Raw genomic sequence first — 21,065 nt, 5'->3', positions numbered from 1 at the left:
CGTCACTGCACTGTTCTGCCCCTCGGGCTTGTCATATATTTTGGAGATCTTTCCACATCAGTGCACAGAAAGCAGTCTTATTCTTCCAACCAAAACCCTTGAATGAATCAAAAAGTATATATATTTATTATATATAATACACACACACATATATTTGTCATTGTTGTAGAGATGAGATCTCACTATGTTGACCAGGCTGGTCACGAACTCCTGGTCTCAAGCAATCCTCCTACCTGGGCCTCCCAAAGTGCTGGGATTACAGGCATGAGCCAGTGTGCCCAGTCCAAATATTTTATAAAATGTTTCCTATTGATGGACAGTTCTCTGGCATTAAGTACATTCACATCGTGGGCAGCCGCCATCACCACCATCCATCTCCAAAACACTGATGGCTTCCCCACCTGAAATTCTCTACCCATTAAAGGTGACCTCCCCATTCCTCCCTTCTCCAGCTCCTGGAAATCACTGTCTGCTTTCTGTCTCCATGACATTCACTACACTAGGTATCTCATATAAGTGGAATCACATAGTATTTATTCTTTTGTGACTGTCTTATCTTTCTGCTATTACAAATCATGCTCCAGTGAATTTCACTGGAGTTATTATATTGGGAGAATTTAAAGAAAAAGGATAAATTATACAGAGATTTCTGGCATAATACAGAAGGAACCAATGACTAGGGAGGGAAAGTGGGCAGCTAGGGGAGAGAAAAAGGGAAAGTTTTTTAAAAAATCCCTACTCTTTTCATACCTTTAGAATTCTGTATCTTGTTCATATATTACCTACTTTAAAATATTTGTTTAAAAATTAAAGGTAACCACTAGAAAAATATAACAGAAGATGCACAAATTCCAAGCCCTTTATTGACCCTTATCCAACAAAAATCATGTCCTGTTGTGTTGTCCATAGTCATAGAACAGAAGCTGGCAGGTGGCTGGCCTGTTACACAATTCCCAGCCTCCTCTGCAATGAGGCTCGTCCATGTGGTTGAGACCCCCAGTGGCATCTGAGGGGAAGTGATGTGCCTTTTCCAGGCCAATGCCTCCCCCTCCATGCTTTCTGTCCCCTTCCTGTGAGCCAGTGCAAGGATGTGGCTGCAGCCCAGCCTCAGCCATGAAGATACCACAACGCCCAAAGACACGGTAGAGAAACCTGATGGAAGGACCTGGGTCCCTGAATAATCCTGCGGGGCAGAGCAACTTGCCCACCTGGAACTTGAGCTGTTACACAGGACAGAAATAAACTGTCTCATTTAAGCTAGTGCATTTGGGGATCTTTTTGTTACAGCAGCTAGTATCACTTTAACTAATATAACCCATTTGGGGTTACTGGAAACTGCTTCCAGTGATATCAGGAAAAGATTTCCAGGGAAGAAAGGAAGGAATGGAACCTAAAGTGGTGCTTGAGGCTCTTCTTGAGGCATCTGACAACACACCAGCCTCAGAGGTTTTGGGGTGAGGTGGGAGGAACATCTCCATTTTCAACAAAAATTCCTAGTCATGATCTGATCTTGTTTGGGCTGATCCCATCGCCAGGCCGCGGTGACAACAGTCAGGATCATGGACTTTGGCCCTCTCTCAGTCACTAACTTACATAGTCTGCCTCTGCAAATTACCTCACAGCTTAGACTTGTATTATTTTTAAAATTAGGCAGAAGCAGGGACAGGAGGTAGAAGCAAGTCTCTCCAGGGTCCCTTCCTGTCCTATGGTGTATGAGGCCAGGCCCAGCTTAGGCGGAGAACAGGACAAGGACTCAGGTCTGACTCCTTGGGTCTACGCTTTTCCCTAGGACCTGCTGGATCAAACGCTGACTTTAAGGGGTTAAATGTTGGATGCAAAAATGGCAGCAGGGAATGTACCACCCACAAGCCAAGAGCTGGTTGCTAGTTTGAAGTTTCACAAGCCAGTCCTGTGAACAGATGATAGAAAAGGATCATCCTAGGATGTCAAGAGTTCGACAGGAGGTCAAATAAGATGCAGTGGACAGGCCATCCACACTGGGAATCTAGGACAGGGAGCCCGCAGCATCTTCTCACTAGACCACTGAAGCATCTCCACTTTAAACTACAATTCCTGCTTAAGACCTCATCTGGTGTGGGCTCAGTCCATCTCCTCTGTGCCTCTGCTGAGCATAAAAATATGCAGTTTTGATCCCTTGGGACCTACTGGCTCCAACAACAAATCAGTGTGGATATGAGACTTTGAACCTTGCTTGATTTCTCAACTTGGTGAATGAAGACATGGAGCAGGTGTGGAGAAGCAATCTGGGTGAGAGGTGGCTGGACAATCCCAGAAGTTAGTTAATTTCAAAAACAGCCAGCCTCTCAGCTGAACTGCCATCTGAACCTATCTGAAGTAGGGTGTAGAGTCCAAGGGAGGGGCAGAGGACACTCACCAACCAGCCTTGGCCTTCTCAGGCAGAGCGGGGCACACCCCCAACACCCAGAGGGAGGAGGAACAGCCCAGCACCACCCCCAGTCTGGCTCGCTCCCCTTCCCCTCTGCCTCCTTCCAAGCTGCTTCTCCAAACCTCCCAAGGCAGCAAAGACAGAGCCTATTTAAAACAACCTCCAGAAGGTAATTAAACAGAGCCTGAAGGGGATCCTTCTGTAAGGCAAAGAATGCCTCCATAAAACAAACAAAAAAAACTTCCTAATTTATCAGTTGGGCCAATCGCATTATACCTCACCATTAATTTTGTTGCCATGGTTACTTTCAGGTAGTATGTACCTATTGCAAGTCTATGTCGGGTGAGGGGACCCCCAATTCTACAGACTCACGAAAGAAGAGAGACTCTCCGCCTAGTTCTGCAGCATAGCACACAGCAGCAGTCACAACTTCCCTATACACACAGTTTGTTTCTATCCAGACCCGGGTTTAAATTCTAGATCTCCCGCTTGCTGGCTATGTGTTTTAGGACAATATACTTAATCTTTCTGAGCCTCCTCTTCCTCATTTGTAATGTGAGGATGTGAATACTTCCAAGGTTATTGTGAAAATTAATAATTAATTTACTTAACAAATACTTATCGAGCATCTGCTATGTGCTGAACACTGCTCTAGGTGCTAAGGACACATCAGTGACAAAAACAGGCCAAAATCTCTGCTTCTGTTGAGTTTAGAGGGTTGCACAGACAGACGAACAATATGCAACACAAACAATAAATAAGCAAATTATCTGATATATTAGAAGGATAAGTGCTTCAGGAAACTAGGGAAAATAGAACAGGACAAGAGGATAGCAAGTGTGAGCAGGTGGCAGAGATGGAGATTACAGACTTAAGGAAGGTGGTCAGGGTGGGTCTCATTGAGGTGATATTGGAAGAAACACTGGAAGGAGAGAATGAGTCACGCAGTTATCTAGTAGGAGACAGAACAGCTACTGCAAAGGCCCTGAGGCAGAAGTGGGCCTGTCTGGTATGTTTGAGAGACAGCAAGGAGACCGGTGTCACTGGAGTGGACCAAATAGGGGAGAGCAGTAGGAGACAAGCTCAGAGAGGACTGGGGGCTTTGCAGGCCAGGTTAAGGACTATGGTTTTACTCTAAGTGCAAAAGGGAACCACTATAGTTTCTACAAGAACAGTGGTTCCCAACTGGGGGGGGGGGGTTGGATTCTGCACCCAGAGGACATTTGGTAACATCAGAAAACATTTTTGGTTGTCATGACTGGGGAGGGGAAGCTAATGGCATCTACTGGGTTAAAGCCAGGCAGGTTGCTAAACACCCTCAGTACACTGGACAGCCCTCGCAAAAAATAATAATCTGGCTCCAAATGCCAATTGTGCCAAGTCTGAGAAACCCTGGAGCAGAGGAACAAACAATGTCCTGTATAATTTCACAGATGGCTCCATCTGCTGTATCGGCAATGGACAGAGAGGCCCAGGTAGTATGGGGAGATCATCCAGGAAGCCACTGCAGGGACCCAGCCCACAGATGCATCTACAGCACTCAGTACAACACCTACCACATCATAGAAATGACTCAGCTCCTACTGATCACTTGCCTGTTCTGTGCTCCCAGTTAGGGCCATGCTGGGGCTGGCCCAGAAGGGCAGGGTGCTGACCAGGATCCCCAGAGCTTGATGCTAAGAGTCAGGGTAAGACTAGTAGGTCAGCCAAGCCTTCCCTTCGGCATCTGACAAACCTGCTGATGCCCACAGAAGACTTGGGGCACAAGTATTTTTAATCCTGCCTCTGGTATTTGCTCTGCTATTTTCAGCAAAGCCCAAACACAGCTGACCCCATTTCCTTTCTGCCAGAGAAGACTTGCAAGATCTCTTGCATCCCAGCAGCTCTTTCTCCTAGGCAGGTCGCAGACAGAAATCCATCCTGCATGGGGGCTCCGAGTAACCCATACATTCATTACCCTGGGTGCAGGGTAGGCACTTAGGAAAGGCTGGCTGTTTCCCAGCCTCTGGGGAATGTGGAATGAGGGACAAGCCCCGCCATTCAGGAGCTACAGTGGTTCCCAGTAACCTGCTTACCACACTCCCCATCACTCCAGTCGCTTCCGAGCTGGTTTCTGTAATAGCACTTACTCCTCCCCAGCGCACTCTGGCACTGCCACTGACTGATCCTACCACAATACCACTGTTGTGCTACTCCCTTGCTCAACAGCTTTCAGTAGCTTCCACTTACCCCATACAACACATCCAGCATCTCTGCCTGGTTTTCAAAGACTTTCACAATCTGGCCTGTAACCTCCAGCTTCCTTCTCAGCTTTCTCTTTCTTATCTCTTTTCTCTCTGTCTCTCTCACTTACAGAAGATGCCTCTCCCATTAGACCTAAGAGGCCCAGTGTCAGATCCCTGCCCCACCACATACTAGCTATGTGACCTTAGGCAAATAATGCAACCTCTCTGAGTCTCACTATAAAACTGGGTTGATATAGGTACCTACTGACAAGTTTATGTGAAGATTAGCTGAGATAATAAGTGGAAAGCGCTAGTACTTATGGTGCAATATCCCGCACTTCGTAAGCACACAGCGAGCGGTGGCTCGCCATGGGGAGGGGTCTTCCATATTTAGCCCCACCCACCTCCATCTACACCAAACTCTTCTGGCAAAGCCCCAGCACATACAAATGTACAGATCAGAGTCAACATTCAGAAACTTAATTGGCTGTGTCTATGCTTACATTTTTGCACACTGTGGCTTTGTTTTTTTAACTGATAGCTACAGTCCTTATTAGGGTTCCTAGCTCTTCAGATTTTCACCTGCTAAACCCAAAAGGTAAATTATACTCATTTTTATTCTGTCCTCAGAACCAGTGATTCATTAGTATAGCAATCTTTTTTTTTTTTTTTTGACACCGAGTCTTGCTCTGTCACCCAGGCTGGAGTGCAGTGGCGTGATCTCGGATCACTGCAACCTCTGCCTCCCGGGTTCAAGTAATTCTCCTGTCTCAGCCTCCTGAGTAGCTGGGACTACAGGTGCATGCCACTACGCCCGGCTAATTTTTGTATTTTTGGTAGAGACGGGGTTTCACCATATTGGTCAGGCTGGTCTCGAACTTCTGATTTTAGGTGATCCACCTGTCTTGGCCTCCCAAAGTGCTAGAATTACAGATGTGAAACACCATGCTTGGCTGGTATAGAAACCTTTAAACAAGGTAATGGTCCCTGGAGGAGAGAGTAGCCACCCACAACAGAAGACCAAACCAAGGCCATCAGAAGTGAACAAACTATCAATACATTTGCGCATACCCACTGGTGAGGTGTTGTACCTGGAAGTCAGGTTAGATGACAAACTGGGTAAAAAAAGAGAGTGTCACAAGTTAATCAGCACTGCCCACAACACCAAGACAGGCCTGCAGGCCTCGGGACCCAGTTGCAGGCTTCTGGCCCGCACACCTGCAAAGGCATCAGAGCAAGCGCAGAGCCCAGATGCAAGTGAGGACACTGTCCAGACTGAGACCAAGAACCACCCGGGCCACTTCAGATGAGCAGGGTCAGCCTGGAGCAGGAACAGCCACTGTTAATTATGGATTGTCAAGCCCCCCAAGCCCTGAGCTGCCATGTCACCACTTATTCCCTCTGCTCCTGTGTCTGCGGAGGTCAGAGGAGGATGTATATTGGCTGACTGAAGCCGAGGGAGGGAAGCATTTGTGAGAGCTGGTGCAGGGGGAGCCAGGAGGTTGGGGGAAGGGAGGGAGGAGGATCTGCCTCTAGGGGGCCATAGTGGCAGGCTCACACCTAGAGCACTGTGCTACCCAGCCACCAGATGGACACTGCAGGCATCACCAACATGAGCCAGAATCGGGAAGCACAGTTAGTGCCAAGCTGCCCCTCCACCCAGTTCCCCTCCTCCCCAGCTCCCTGGAGGCACATGGGGGCTTTCAGGACAGAAAACAAAAGAGGCCCGGGAAACAGGACAGGCAGCTTTAAGCTACTGAAGGGAGCAAAGAGGAGGTAATGTGGCTTCATTCCCCACACTCTGGGAGCTGGAAGGGGTCCCAAGAGGCCAACCTCAGTAAGAAAGGGGCAGAGCGGAGCTTGGGCCAGGAGCAAACACATGGTCCAGAGGCCACAGAGGCAGGATCCAACTCTCACAGGTCTGAGAAAAACACGAAAGGGGCTGGGGACTGCTTCGGCCTGAGTAGGGTGGGGTACCAGGTCACACCATCCAGGCTCTTAGGTGCTCACTGCCAGAGAGAAGTCCCACTGCTCAGGAAAGAGGAGATCGCAGCCTGCCCTCCCAGCTGACGGCTGCCCATGACTCAGCACACAGTGCACACACCTTCAGATGGGCCCTGTGTGGGCAGGTACTGCAAGTCTGTCACTCTCCCAGGGCCCTGCACAGGAGCATCTGGCCAAGGTGCTGCTTCTGCTCACGCATTTGCCCTCTACTCCCATCACCATGCTCCAGTCTAGCATATTTGCCCATTCTCTCCTTCTGTAGGGTCTTGCTCCCTTGATCTCCAGTACAGTGTGGCCTCCTTGCCTGGACCACCCCCACCTGCTCTTCACCAGCCCTGTCAGCCCTCACATCTCAGGGCAGAAATCTCTTCCAGACACCCCGAGTCTGGGAGGGTCACCCCTTCCACGGCTCTGCCATGATATCATGTGCTTTCAGTGTCACTGCCTGGTTTCTGGTGGTGCAGACAAGAACCTCATCCAGCTTCCTACCTGCTCTATCCCCCAGGCCCTACCCTCGCTTCTGGCCCATAGTGATGGATAGAAGAGAAAAAAGGTGAGAAAAGCTATGTGTCAGCTTACGATGGCTACTATTTGACTAACAGAAGTTCCAGAATGAGAAAAAGTGATGAAAGCAATTAAAAATTTTGCCAGAGCTGAAGACAGGAGTCTTTAGATTGAAAGGGGTAATCAAGAATCCAAAATGATAAATTTTAAAAGAAACAGCATTGTGGAATTTCAGAAACAAATTTCACAGATAAAGAGAAGATCCTAAATATTTCCAAAGAAAGAAAACAGACCGCAAAGAATCAGGAATGAAACGGCATCAGGTTTTTCAACAGCTATATTGGAACCCAGAAGAAAATAGCGCAATGGTCTTCAAAAATCTGAAGGAAAATGATTGTCAACCTAGAATTTTCTCCTCAGCCAAACTGTCAATTAAGGCTGAGTGCAGAATTATAATTTTTCAGACATAAAAAGACTCAAAACTTTCTTCTCATTTACCCTTTTTCAGGAAGCGACTAGAAGAGGTGTTCCACCAAAATGATGAAATACACCAAGAAAAAGGAAGACCTGGAACTCGGAGGTAGGCCCCAGAAAGGAAAATTTCAGGAAAACAAAAAGCAACTCAAAGACAGAAATCTTCAGATTGAAAGGCGCACTGAAAATACAGTCATGCGTCACTTAACAACAGGGATATGTTCTGAGAAATGCATCATTAGGTGATTTCATCATTGTGGAAACAGCACAGAGCATCCTTACACAAACCTAGATGGGCAAGCCTGCTACACACCTAGGCTACGTGGTAGGTAGAGCCTACTGCTCCTTGGCTACAAGCCTGGGTAGTATGTTACTGTACTGAATATATAGGCAACTATAACACAATGGTAGATATTTGTGTATGTAAACGGTTTGTGTATATTTGTGTATAGACACAGTTCAGTAAAAATACGGCATAAAAGATAAACAATGGCCACCTGCATGGGGCACTTAGCATGAACGGAGCTTACGGGACTGGCAGTTGCTGTGGTGAGTCACTGAGTGTGTAGTGGGTGAATGTGAAGGCCTAGGTCATTACTATACAGTACTGTAGACTTTATAAACACTGTACATTTAAGCACACTAAATTTTTTTTTTTTTTAATTAGCCAGGTGTGGTGGTGTGTTACTCAGGGAGGCAGAGGTGGGAGGATCGCTTAAGCCCGAGAGTTTGAGGTTACAGTGAGCTATATTGCCCCACTACAGTCCAGGCCCGGGTGACAGAGCAAGACCTTGCCTCTTAAAAAAATTTCTTCAATAAAATGAACCTTAGCTTACTGTATATTTTTTACTTTATAAAATTTTAAATTTTAAATTTTAAACTCTTTTGTAATACTTAGCTTAAAACACAAACACACTGTACAGCAGTACAAAAATATTTTTCTTTATATCCTTATTCTATAAGTTTTCTATTTTAAAACTTTCAACTTTTTTTTTTTTTTAACTATTTAAACTCTTAAAACTAGCTAAAAACTAAGACACAAACAAACAGACTAGGCCTGCACAGGGTCAGGATCGTCAAGACAACTCCAGGCAACAGGAATTTTTCAGTTCCATTATCATCCTTTTTTTTTTTTTTGGAGACAGAGTCTCACTCTGTTGCCCAGGCTGGAGTGCAGTGGCATGATCTCGATTCACTGTAACCTCCACCTCCTAGGTTCAAGTGATCGCCCTACCTCAGCCTCCCAAGGAGCTGGGATTATAAGTGTGTACCACTATGCCTGGCTAATTTTTGTATTTTTAGTAGAGACAGGGTTTCGTCAGGTTGGCCAGGGTGGTCTCGAACTCCTGACCTCAAGTGATCCGCCCGCCTTAGCCTCCCAAAGTGCTGGGATTACAGGCATGAGCCACCATGCCTGACCACCATTATCATCTTATGGAACCACTGTCATGTATGTGATCCTTCGTTGACCAAAATGTCTTTATGTGGTGCATGACTATATTGAAAGGCCGTGGGAGGGTACAGTGAGAGTGAGAGATGGTACAAAGGAAAGTATGCCAAAGAAAAATCTGAGGTAGTTATTAACTCCAGATAAAACAAAGTTGAAAAAGAGACATAATCATGATACAACCAGTCTGACTATGCAGTAAATGTTATTTCCATAATTTTAACAACATGAAGACTGAATATGTATAGGCCCCAAAACCATGATAACTATTTCAAGAGTGGATATGGATGGGGGAAAGAAGTATGTTTAGAGGGGTGGATGATAAGAGAGCTGAATCCTCAACTACCATAATAGATAATCCAAAGGAACTAATTGAGAAATAGCAGTGTAGATAAGCATATTTGTCTGAAAGATAAAATATAAATTTCTATCTGCAGAACAGCAAAAAGTAGTTGCTCCTGGGAAACAGGCATGGAAACTGGGAAGGGATGGGGAACATATACTATTTTTCCTTGCAAGCACTATTTTATTTTATTTTATTTTTATTGATTTTTGAGATAGAGTTTTGCTTTGTTCCCTAGGCTGAATGCAGCAGCGCAGTCTTGGCTCACTGCAACCTCCCTCTCCCGGGTTCAAGTGATTATCCCGCCTCAACCTCATAAGTAGCTGGGATTACCGGCGCCCACCACCATGCCAGGCTGATTTTTTGTCTTTTAGTAAAGACAGGGTTTCATCATGTTGCCCAGGCTGGTCTCGAACTCCTGAGCTCAGGCAATCCGCCCACCTTGGCCTCCCAAAGTGCTAGGATGACAGGCGTGAGCCACCATGCCCAGCCCCTTACAAGCACTTTAGTACTATTTGACTTCTTGAATTATGCACACACGTGACTTTGAAAATGTTTAAATTAATGTTTGAAAAAGCTTTTGAAATAAAGTTTATGAACAAAAAGACAGGCTTTGGCACATGAACCATCAGTCTCTGTAATCATTAACTACTACACTCCCTTATCCTCTCCAAAACAAAACACTACCTTCAACATCTCAGGTATCTCTAATGCGAGTTCCTACACGATATTAAAAAAGAATAAAACAACAGTATCCTAATCCTAATCCTCAACATCCTCCCCATCTTTCCCACCCTTAACCTGAATTTTTGAACAGCGGTATGCTGGTAAACGTTTAATAATCCATTCTCTGGAGAAAAAGTCCTGATTTGTAGCATTTGCCAACGTCTATGGTGTAAATACTCCCATCATGGCTGATTTCCCACTGCGTGGTCCGTGATTGTGGAATTGGGAAGAAATGCCCACAATCAGCTCTTGCAAGCCAGTGCAGGCTGGCTTCACCAAGCCACTGCCTTTGGACCACCCTAGCCTTATCGGCCTCCATGCTTTCCACTGGACCCAGAGCACAGGAGAGATCTGAGCATCTTCAAAGAGCTTTTAGTCCACAGGGGTATGTACCAGCAGAAGTAGATACAGGAAAGAAGTGGTTCTGGCTGCAGGGAAGGGGTTGTGAATTTCTCACTTTCCTTCCCTTCCCCACTGGCCACGCTCCCACCTCCCACACAGTTACCTGTTCATTGGTGACTCCCGGGCGCAGAGTCCCATGCTTATAGTCCTCCAGCAGCTGCACAGCCTCTCTGAGACGTCTCTGCAGAAGAAAGAAAAGAGACATTGAGGGGCACAGATCAGGGGCTCCTGCAAATTTTTCTTTTGTGGGATTACATCAGTATCAAATACTGCCAGCGCAAGGCTTCGGGCCTGCCCTCAGTTCATGGGACACACACAAAATCATAAAGAAATACCACCTAAATGTTCTTACTTGGCAGTTTAAAAAATGAAGTACAGCTACGTGTGCTCCCATGGTCATCTCCCCAAGATATTTTGTTGAGTGAAAAAGCAAATGGCCAAGCAGTATGATGCTGTTTGTTGTACCAAATAAACAACACACACGTATCAAATAATATTTCCTATGTGAACATTTATATATGTCGATGTATCAGAAAAGCCCTAGAAGGAGAACAACCAAACTGGTGGCTGGGGTTACCTCGGGGTAGGAGGAAAGGGCCAAGACTTGGTAAGGGGTATCACAAGGAACTTTAATCTTAATGTAATGTTGAAAGCTTTTAGGCTGGGCGCGGTGGCTCACACCTGTAATCTCAGCACTTTGGGAGGCCGAGGCAGGCTCATCATGAGGCCAGGAGTTCGAGACAACCCTGACCAACACGGTGAAACCCCGTCTCTACTAAAAATACAAAAATTAGCTGGGCATGGTGGTACATGCCTATACGCCCAGCTATTCAGAAGGCTGAGGCAGGAGAATCGCTTGAACCCAGGAGGCGGGGGTTTCAGTGAGCCTGGGGGACACCGTAAGACTCAGTCTAAAAAAAAGAAGAAAAAAAAAAAAAGGAAAGCTTTTATAAGGAGGGTTTTTTCCTTTCTTTTTTTGAGACAAGGTCTTATTTTGTCACCCAGGCTGGAGTGCAGTGGCATGATCTCAGCACACTGCAGCCTCAACAGCCCAGGCTCAAGTGATCCTCCCACCTCAGCTTCCCAAGTAGCTGGGATTATAGACACGCGCCACTGCACCTGGCTAATTTATTTTTTGTAGAGACGGGGTTTTGCCTTGTTGCTCAGGCTGGTCTCAAACTCCTGGGCTCAAGCGATCCACCTGCCTCAGCTTCCCAAAGTGCTGAGATTACAGATGTGAGCCACTGTGCCTGGCCAAGAGAACGTATTTAAGTAGCACTTATATAATTTCTTTTCAACATTTTAAAAACACTGGCAGAGATTTACCTACTAAAGTACATATGGCTACAGTAACTGATGGAGAGAAAGAGAAAAAAAGGATAAAACTGTATGATTTTTTAAGTCTAAAAGCTAAAGAGACAGTAACAGTGACAGAAGGTAGCCTTTGTCCCCACCAAAAGAGTTGTGTAAGAATGTTCATAGCAGCAGCATTTATGTAGCCCCAAACTGCAAATAATTCATTGTAGAATGGATAAGTAAACAGCAATATATGCACACAATAACTATTATGCAGTAGTTAAAAAGTAAACTATGAGTCGGGCATGGTGGCTCGTGCCTGTATATCAGCACTTTGAGAGGCCGAGGTGGGTGGATCCCAAGGTCAGGAGTTCAAGACCAGCCTGACCAACATGATGAAACCCCGTCTCTACTAAAAATACAAAAATTAGCCGGGCATGGTGGCGCCCACCTGTAATCCCAACTACTCAGGAGACTGAGGCAGGAAAATCACTTGAACCTGGGAGGTAGAGGCTGCAGTGAGCTGAGATCACACCACTGCACTCCAGCCTGGGCGACAGAGCAAGACTCCGTCTCAGAAAAAAAAAAAAAATTTTGCCAGGCATGGTGTTGAGTGCCTGTAGTCCCAGCTACTGAGGAGGCTGAAATGGGAGGATCGATTGAACCTGGGAGGTTGAGGCTACAGTGAGGCATGACTGCACCACCACACTCCAGCCTGGGTGACAGAATGAGACCCTATCTCAAAAAACAACAGGCCAGGTGCAGTGGCCCACACCTGTAATCCCAGCACTTTGGAAGGCCAAGCAGGTGGATCACTTGAAGCCAGGAGTTTGAGACAAAACCCCCATCTCTACTAAAAATACAAAAAAAATTAGCCGGATATGGTGGTGGGCGTCTGTAGTCCCAGCTACTCAGGAAGCTAAGATATGAGAGTCGTTTGAACCTGGGAGGCAAAGGTTGCAGTGAGCTGAGATCACACCACTACACTCCAGTTTGGGTGACAGAGTGACACTGTCTCAAAAATAAATAAACAAACAACAGCAGCAAAAAAACAATAAACAGACAACAGTGACAGAAGGAAGCTCATGTCAAGGTCCAGATGAGGGACCCAAACACTAAGGAAGCCCAGCATGGGGGAAGAAACCCAGTGAAGCTGCCGTGTTCCCCTTTTGATGGAGAGATGAGACTCGCTAGGCACAGGAGTGCAGAGACCTCAATATAAACCCCTTAGTCTAAAGGAAGGATGTAGCCTCAGGAAGGGCCCTCAGTAGGGCAGACAGGGTTTTCTGAACTGGCTGCCAGAGTGGGAAATGAACAGCTACCTCCTGTACCATGGCAGCACGAATAACTGCCAACACAGACAAACCAGCGAGGCCACCCTCAACCCCACAGGCCTGCATGTGAAGCACCCACATGTGAAACGCTGTGGTGGCCAGCACTGGTCTAAGCCAGGCCTGGCCCAAGACAGAAGCGTAGGCAGCCAGGGGGCCAGGAACACTTTTCTTACTTGGAATGGCCTGAAGTCTGAAAAGTACTGTCCCTCCCCTTCCAAATACAGAAGGGTCTAGCAGCTCCTAGATTCTAAAGAGCCCCTTCCTGGATACTGTTCATTTCCAAAGTGGAGATAGCTTTGTGGGTGGTTTTTTTTTCCCCCTCATTGTACAAGTAATTCATCCTGTTTAAAGAAAATATCAGGAAAAAAAGTGGAAAAGTACAAAAAGTAACCTTAAATCTGTAAACATATCCCTAAGATAACAACTCCAAAAGTGAGGATGATTTTCCTTCTAGACATAATACATTTAATCAACAAAATTGGATTGTGTTATTTGTTTTAACTTGCTTAAGGTCACACAAATAGTAAGTGGGTGATTTAGTATTTGAACCAAGTTTAGTCAGACCCTCACACTGCACACCCCACCACACACCCCCTCAATACCACCAAAGCCTCCTAGTGATGCAGCGAGGCCCCCACCCCTAAGCCTGCCCCTCCGGACCTGGACAATGAATGCTCTACTTTCCAACGCTGAATGGTGAATGGCCCCGTGTTCTCATTATTTTTCCCACTCCAGGGATTCTCCTGAGTTCCTATAACAACCTGGCCAGATTCCATCTTACTTGACACAGTCATCAAAGGGAGCCCTCCCGCCAAAAGAATAAATTCCAAAGAGCTCTGATCTTGGCAAAGGGCATGGGTTGAAAGAGAACGAGATCCAAGGTTCCTGCAGACAAATCTGAGGGCCCAGGACTGAAGGAAGCTGGAACCTGCCTCTGAGAGCTACAGGCTGGCCTTGGACCTTATGAAACCTCTGTCAAAGGCTGAGGGGCTGGAGCTCCAGGCCTGTGGGACAGGCAAGGTCCCAGGCCACCTGTCTGGACAGGGCCCTGAGGCCTGGCTGTTCTGGGGGCTGGTGTCCCTGCTTCAGAGAAAGGGCCTATATCACAGACACTTGGGAAATGGGAGGAGAGTCTCCCTGTTCAAACCCTTCACACGCCCCTGGACTGTGAGGCTCAGCAGAAGGACCCGGGTACTTGAGGGGTGGGGAAAGCTGGGAGATTGGTGGCGGGGTGAACTCTGCAGGAAGTCTTTTCAACCAGCAACAAACAGGCACCAGCTCCTGAACACAAAGGCTGTGAGGGGCCCCGGCTGGGATTAGTGGGAGGACACAGCCCAGGCTGCTGCTTCCCAAACGCTACTCCAGCGCCAGCCTGCCAGCAAGTGTCACCATGAGAGTCCCCCCATGTATTTGAGAGGGGCGTGGTCTCCAGAAGATCCCTCTGGAGGGGTCTGCACCCAGGAGGTCAGCTCCAGCAGCACAGAATTTGAACAGAGGAGAATCCTGGCCCCAGGGGTCCTGCCTCAAGGCCCCGCCTGAGGGGAAAGGGTGGGAAGAGGGCAGGATACCCCAATGGAGGGGAATGAGGACAGAGGGACAAGGAAGAAAAAGAGACACAAAAAGGAAAGCTGAGGAAGAGTCATCGGAAGCAAAACTCATCTTTTCTTGGAGAGACCATGCCCTGTTCACATGGCATGTGGATAAGATTACCCCTCTGTATGTGCACACCCTAGAAACATGGGGACCATCCCCTCTCCGAGAAAACTGGGGCCAAGAGGGAAGGGTACTTCCTTGCCCATGATCACAGAGTGGGTGAGTGACACCTAGAAATCCCAGGAAACCTCAACTCTAGTTCCGAGCCATTTCCATGAGACATCCACACAGAAGAACCTGCTGTACTCATGCCAGCAACCATCTCCCAAAGAAACCTCAGCAATGCCCAAAGCCCCCTAGAACTGATGGCCTCTGAGGCAGGGCACCCCAAGCAAAAAAAGAAATGGCCTCTTTTACTCTCAAAGCTGAGTCCAGCCTAACACAGAAAAAACAAACATGCTTAGAGGAAGCAGGTACAGCTGAAACATGGGCCATTTCAGGCAAAGCAGAGAGTTTGGGAGCTCCAATGGTTATAGAACTAAAAGACTGTGGTGGGGGTGGGGAGGGATGAACTGGCAGTGGGGCATGCAGGATGGCAGGGAGGTTATGTTCCACCATGTCTTGATGGTTCAGTAGCTGACTGTTCTCACCAGGCCAATCTTGCACTGCTGAGGGCAGGGCCATGCATCCTTACCACGGCTTGACCATTACTAGAGTCACCTCCAAGCAGTGGGTCCTGGAGGCCAAAGGTAATGGTTACATGCAGGCAAAATCCCAAGCCTTCCTCTTGTCTTCCCTCAGCCATCCCCAACTCCATGTTCCCACCCAGCAGTCCTGGAACTCCCAGAGTTCTAGCTGTCTGTGCTGCGATGGGTCCTTGGCTCCCATCAGCCAGGAACCCACCCTATGAGAGGCCCAAAGAAGGGGAACCAGGGACATGTGGCTTTCCCTGTCCTGACCTCTAGTCACCTTAGGAGGCTGAGTAAGGTAAACTGATGCAGTTCCAGCAGCATGACAGGAAAGAAACTGATCCACCTATTCCAAGAACTTTAAAAACAACCATGGCTTCCAGCCTGGCTACCCAACTCTTGGAATTTACTCTAAAACGCAAACTTAGCAAAAACTAAGTGATATGTTGGCTGGGTGCAGTGGCTCATGCCTGTAATCCGAGCACTTTGGGAAGTTGAGGCAGGCAGATCACTTGAGGTCAGGAGTTCGAGACCAGCCTGGCCAACATGGTGAAACCTCATCTCTACTAAAAATACAAAAATAAGCTGGGCATGGTGGCACACACCTGTAGTCCCAGCTGCTCGGGAGGCTGAGGCAGGAGAGTCGCTTGAACCTGGGAGGTGGAGGCTACAGTGAACCGAGATCATGCCACTGCACTCCAGCCTGGGCAATAGAGCGAGACTCCGTCTTGGGGAAAAAAAAAAAAAGATAATATGTCTAAGACTATTTTGTCCAGGAAGATAGGAAACAACCTATCTGTTACACCAATAAGTCTAATGGTTTAATAGGATGGTTATTTATGCCACAAAACTTGATTTTTAAAAATAATAAAGACTTGGTATAGTCCCAGCTACTTGTAAGGCTGAGGTGGGAGGATCTCAAGCCTGGGAGGCTAAGGCTGCAGTGAACCATGATCACTGCCACTGCACCCCAAAAATTATTTTTAAAGTTATAAAGACTTCGAAATGAAAAGAATAAAAAAAGTTTATGTTCAATGTCATAATTGCCAAAATGTATGCAGATGGACAAGAACTTAAAGTATATAAGGGTACTGACAATATAAGGGTATGGGGATGTTTTAAATTTAAAAATTCCTTTAAAGATTTTAAAGTTACACTAACCAGCGCTGTCTAAACTACATCTTTTCTTTTTTCTGTTTGGTTATTTTTTCCTTTTTTTTTTCTACAATTCATTTAAATGTACATCCTCACTTGCTGCTACTGGGAGTATAAATATAAAATCTTGGGACAGGCGTGACTCACGCCTGTAATCACAACACTTTGGAAGACCAAGGCGGATGGATCACCAGGTCAGGAGTTCAAGACTAGCCTGGCCAAGATGGTGAAACTCCATCTCTGCTAAAAATACAAAAATTAGCCAGATGTGGTGGCAGGCACCTGTAATCCCAGCTACTCAGGAGGCTGAGGCAGAGAATTGCTAGAACCTGGGAGGCGGAGGATGCAGTGAGCCAAGATTGCACAACTGCACTCCGGCCTAGGCGACACAGCGAGACTCTATCTCAAAAAATATATATATAGATATATATATGTGTGTGTGTGTGTATGTGTATACATATATACATATGTATATAAAATCTTGGTACAGGTTGGTATAATTTGCAGGACAATGATATGGTTTGGCTGTGTCTCCACCAAAATCTCACCCTAAATTATAATAATCCCCCCATGTCAAGGGCAGGGCCAGGTGGAAATAATTGAATTATGGGGCAATTTCCCCCATACTGTTCTCATGGTAGTGAATAAGTCTTACAAGATCTGATGGTTTTATAAATGAGAGTCCCCCTGCACAAGCTCTCTTGCCTGCCGCCATGTAAGACATGACTTTGCTCCTCCTTCACCTTCCACCATGACTGTGAGGCCTCCCCAGCCATGTGGAACTATGTGTTCATTAAACCTCTTTCCTTTATAATTACCTAGACTCAAGAGTATGTCTCTATTAGCAGCATGAGAACAAACTAATATAGTAAATTTGGAAATATTTATCTAAAGTCTTTCATCTGGATATTCCACTTCTAGAAATTTATCCAAAGGAATTAAAGGAAGTACAGTGAGATTTTTGTATGAGGATATTTACTGCAATATTATTTATGAAAAAGACTTGAAACCACCTAAATGGTCAACAAGAGTAAATAATTAAGTTATACAATAGCCATGTGATGAATTATTATGCAGTTAAACACATTTTGAAACATTTCATGACATGAAAAAATGCTCATATATTCATAGATAAAAGTATATACTCTAGGTATCATGCATACCATGGATATCCATTGCTATATAATCACGTATGACATCTATGTATCATGTATGTACACATATCATACATATGTGCATATGATTCCCTATATTTATATAGAGATATAGATATATACATATTATATCAGTCATATCTATTTTGGTTTTTTTGTTTGTTTTTGAGACAGAGTGTCTGTCACCCAGGCTGGAGTGCAGTGATGTGATCTCAGCTCCCTGCAACCTCCACCTCCCAGGTTCAAAATTCTCGTGCCTCAGCCTCCTGAGTAGCTGGGATTACAGGCATGTGCCAACACACCCAGCTAATTTTTGTATTTTTAGTAGAGAGAGGGTTTCACCATGTTGCCCAGGCTGATCTCAAACTCCTGACCTCAGGTGATCCAGCTGCTTCAGCCTTCCAAAGTACTGGGATTATAGGTGTGAGCCACTGCACCCAGCCAGTCATCCCAATATTGTACATATACATGCACCAAAATGTTAATGTTGATTATTTCTAGCAGGTTGGATGATAAACAGTTTTTTGTTTTCTTTAGACTTTTCTATGTCTTCCAGTATTTAGGAATTACTACCAGAATCACATCACATCAGGAAACACACAATGTCAGTTTGTTTTCAATTGTTAGGGATGCTAAGTTTGGTCATCTTGCTAAAAGGTGTCCACCATTATAAATAACATTGCAATTAATATCCTTGTATATAAATCTCACTGTACTTAATTCCTTTGGATAAATTTGTGGAAGCAAGATTTCTGAATAAAAGACATTTTAAGGTTCTCCATTATAAAGGTACCCTTTCTCCTTTGTAATTGCTAAGTAATCCGCAGGGTGATACTTTGAAAGCAAATGAGCATTTGGTTTCCCAATAACATTTTACTCTTTGGAAATAGTATTTATTAATGATCTGGGACAGAATCAGTTACTTCACTGAGAGTTACTAAAGGTAAAAAGAAGAGTTTCCTCATCCACATTTTTAGTTTTACTATGTTATCTTAGACTATCTATGCTGCTATAACAGAATGCCACAGACTAGATAATTTATAAAGAACAGAAATTTATTTCTCACAGTTCTGGAAGCTGGAAGTCCAAGACCAAGAACCAGCATTTGGTATCTGGTGAGGGCAGCATTTTTCTTAAGGGAGGAAGGCTGTTCCTCATCATGACAGAACAGCAAGAGGGCCAAACCCTGTGTGAAGCCTCTTTTATTTTTTGAGACAGGATCTTGCTCTGTCACCCAGACTGGAGTGCAGTGGTGTGATCACAGTTCACTGCAACTTCAACTTTCCAGGCTCCACCGATTTCAGTAGCTGGGACTACGGGTGCATGCCACCACACCCAGATAATTTTTCAAAAAATTTAGCTCAAACTCCTGCACTCAAGTGATTCTTGAGCCTTGGCCTCCCAAAGTGTTGGGATTACAGCTGTAAGCCACCACACCTGGCCAGGCCTCTTTTACGAGGGCCTTAATTCCATTCATGAGGGAGGGACCCTCATGGCCTAATTGCCTCTTAAAGATCCCACCTCTTAATACTATCACATTTGGCATTAAGTTTCAACACCTGAATTTTGTATGGGACATATTTCAGCCATAGCATCTTACCGTGCCCCCACAAAATTTATGTCCTTCTCACATATATTCATTCCATCTCAGTAGCCTCAAAAGTCAGTCATTCCAGCAGCAACTCGAAAGCCTAAAGTCCAGAGTCTCTTCTAGAATCTTCTAAATTAGATATGGATGAGACCCAAAGGTGTGCTTCATCCTGAGGCCAATTTCCCTCCAGCTGTGAGCCTGTAGACTCAAACAAGGTACATGCTTCCAAAGTACAATGGTGGGACAGGTACAAGACGAATATTTATCTTCCAAAAGGGAGAAATATGAAAATAAAAATAAAAAGGAGTACCAGGTCCTCGGTAAATCTAAAATCCAACAGGGCACACAACATTCGATCTTGAAAATCATCTTTGATTCCAAGTCCTGCCTTACCAGACACACTGGGGCAGGAGTTGGGCCTCCAAGGCCTTGGACAGCCCCAACCCCATGGTTTTGCCAGACAGCCACGCTTCAGCTCTCACACACTGAGGTTGCATTCCTGCGGCTTTCCCAGGCTGGTGCTGCATGCTGGTGGCTCTATTGCTCCGGGGTTGCAGAGACAGCCCTATCCCCACAATGCCACTAAGCATTGCCCCAGTGGAAACTGCAGTGGCTCCACCCCTGCGCAACTCTCTGCCTGGGCCTCAAGGCTGTCTGCAACATCCTTTGAAATCTGGGTGGAGGTAGCGCCGCAGCCACAGCTCACACACACACCTGCAGAGTTAGCACCACATGGACGCTGCCAAGGCTTACGCTTGTGCCCTCTGGAGCAGTGGCCCAAGTTGCACCTGGGTCTGCCTGAGCCACAGCTGGGGTGGCTGAGAAGCAATGTGCCAGAATACAGTGGGCAGAGACAAGGGGCAGTGAGCCCTGAAGTCCCATAGACACTCTGCACCCCTCCTTAGAAACTTCTGCCCCTAAGGCCTTGGCACTCTGGGTCTGTGATGGATGTGGCAACCTCAAAGATCTGAAATGCCTTTGGGGGTCATTCTCCCATTGTCTTAGTGAATAGCACCTGGCTTCCTTCTAGCCATACTAATCTCCTTATCAAATGGTCACTTGGCCACACTGCTGGTTTTTTCTCCTAAACATAATTTTTTATTCTTTACATGGCCAGGCTGAGAATTTTCCAAATATGTACGTTCTGCTTCCCTTTTCATTATAAATTCTATCTTTGAATTGTTTCGCTCTTCTTACATTTTACTATAAGCAGTTAAGAGAAGCCATGAAGCACCCTGAATGCTTTGCTGCTTAGAGATTTCTTCTGCCATATATCCTAGTTCATTGCTCTCAAGTCCTGCCTTCCACGAAGTCCTCGGACATAGGCATAATTTAGCCAAGTTCTTTGTCACCGTAGTAAGAATGGCCTTTCCCCCATTTCCAATATCTTGTTCCTCATTTCTGTCTCACGCCTTATCAGAAGGGTCTTCACTGTCACTATCCCGTAAGTTACTTCTAAAAGGAAGGAGGCTTTCCCTACGGCTCTTCTCTTCTTAGCCCTCACCTGAATCGCCTTTAATGCTCTGTTCATGGCAATGAGACTTTTTCCAGCACTTTTTATTTTTATTTTTATTTTTTTTGAGATGGAGTCTTGCTCTGCTGCCCAGGCTGGAGTGCAGTGGTGCAATCTTGGCTCACTGCAACCTATGCCTCCCGGGTTCAAGCAACTCTCTGCCTCAGCCTCCCGAGTAGCTGGGATTACAGATGCCCGCCACCACGCC

General features: G+C 46.0%; 1 protein-coding gene and 1 long non-coding RNA gene across 28 annotated transcripts in view; one reads left to right on the top strand and one right to left on the bottom strand.

The window, feature by feature from the left end:
* The window catches only part of SFXN5 (sideroflexin 5), a 130,834-nt gene that overhangs the window by 87,693 nt on the left and 22,076 nt on the right, over positions 1 to 21,065 (bottom strand). For all 27 annotated transcript variants that reach the window (XR_010580410.1, XR_012422203.1, XR_012422199.1 and 24 more), the window contains exon 3: positions 10,636 to 10,713. Coding sequence is in view for 11 of the 27 variants with exons in the window: in XM_065526953.1 (XP_065383025.1) it covers positions 10,636 to 10,713 (78 nt within the window). In the remaining 16 variants the exon portion in view is untranslated. The remainder of the gene's footprint in view (positions 1 to 10,635; positions 10,714 to 21,065) is intronic.
* Positions 7,646 to 10,009, top strand: LOC141408329 (uncharacterized). Its single transcript, XR_012422204.1, has 2 exons — positions 7,646 to 7,720; positions 9,643 to 10,009. It is a non-coding gene; the product is annotated as an uncharacterized lncRNA (long non-coding RNA).

The sequence above is a fragment of the Macaca fascicularis genome, chromosome 13 (assembly GCF_037993035.2).
Source record: "Macaca fascicularis isolate 582-1 chromosome 13, T2T-MFA8v1.1".
In the NCBI taxonomy this organism is placed as follows: Eukaryota; Metazoa; Chordata; class Mammalia; order Primates; family Cercopithecidae; genus Macaca; species Macaca fascicularis.
Note: the sequence above shows the minus strand (reverse complement) of the source record. Positions and strands in the feature narration are given on the sequence as shown.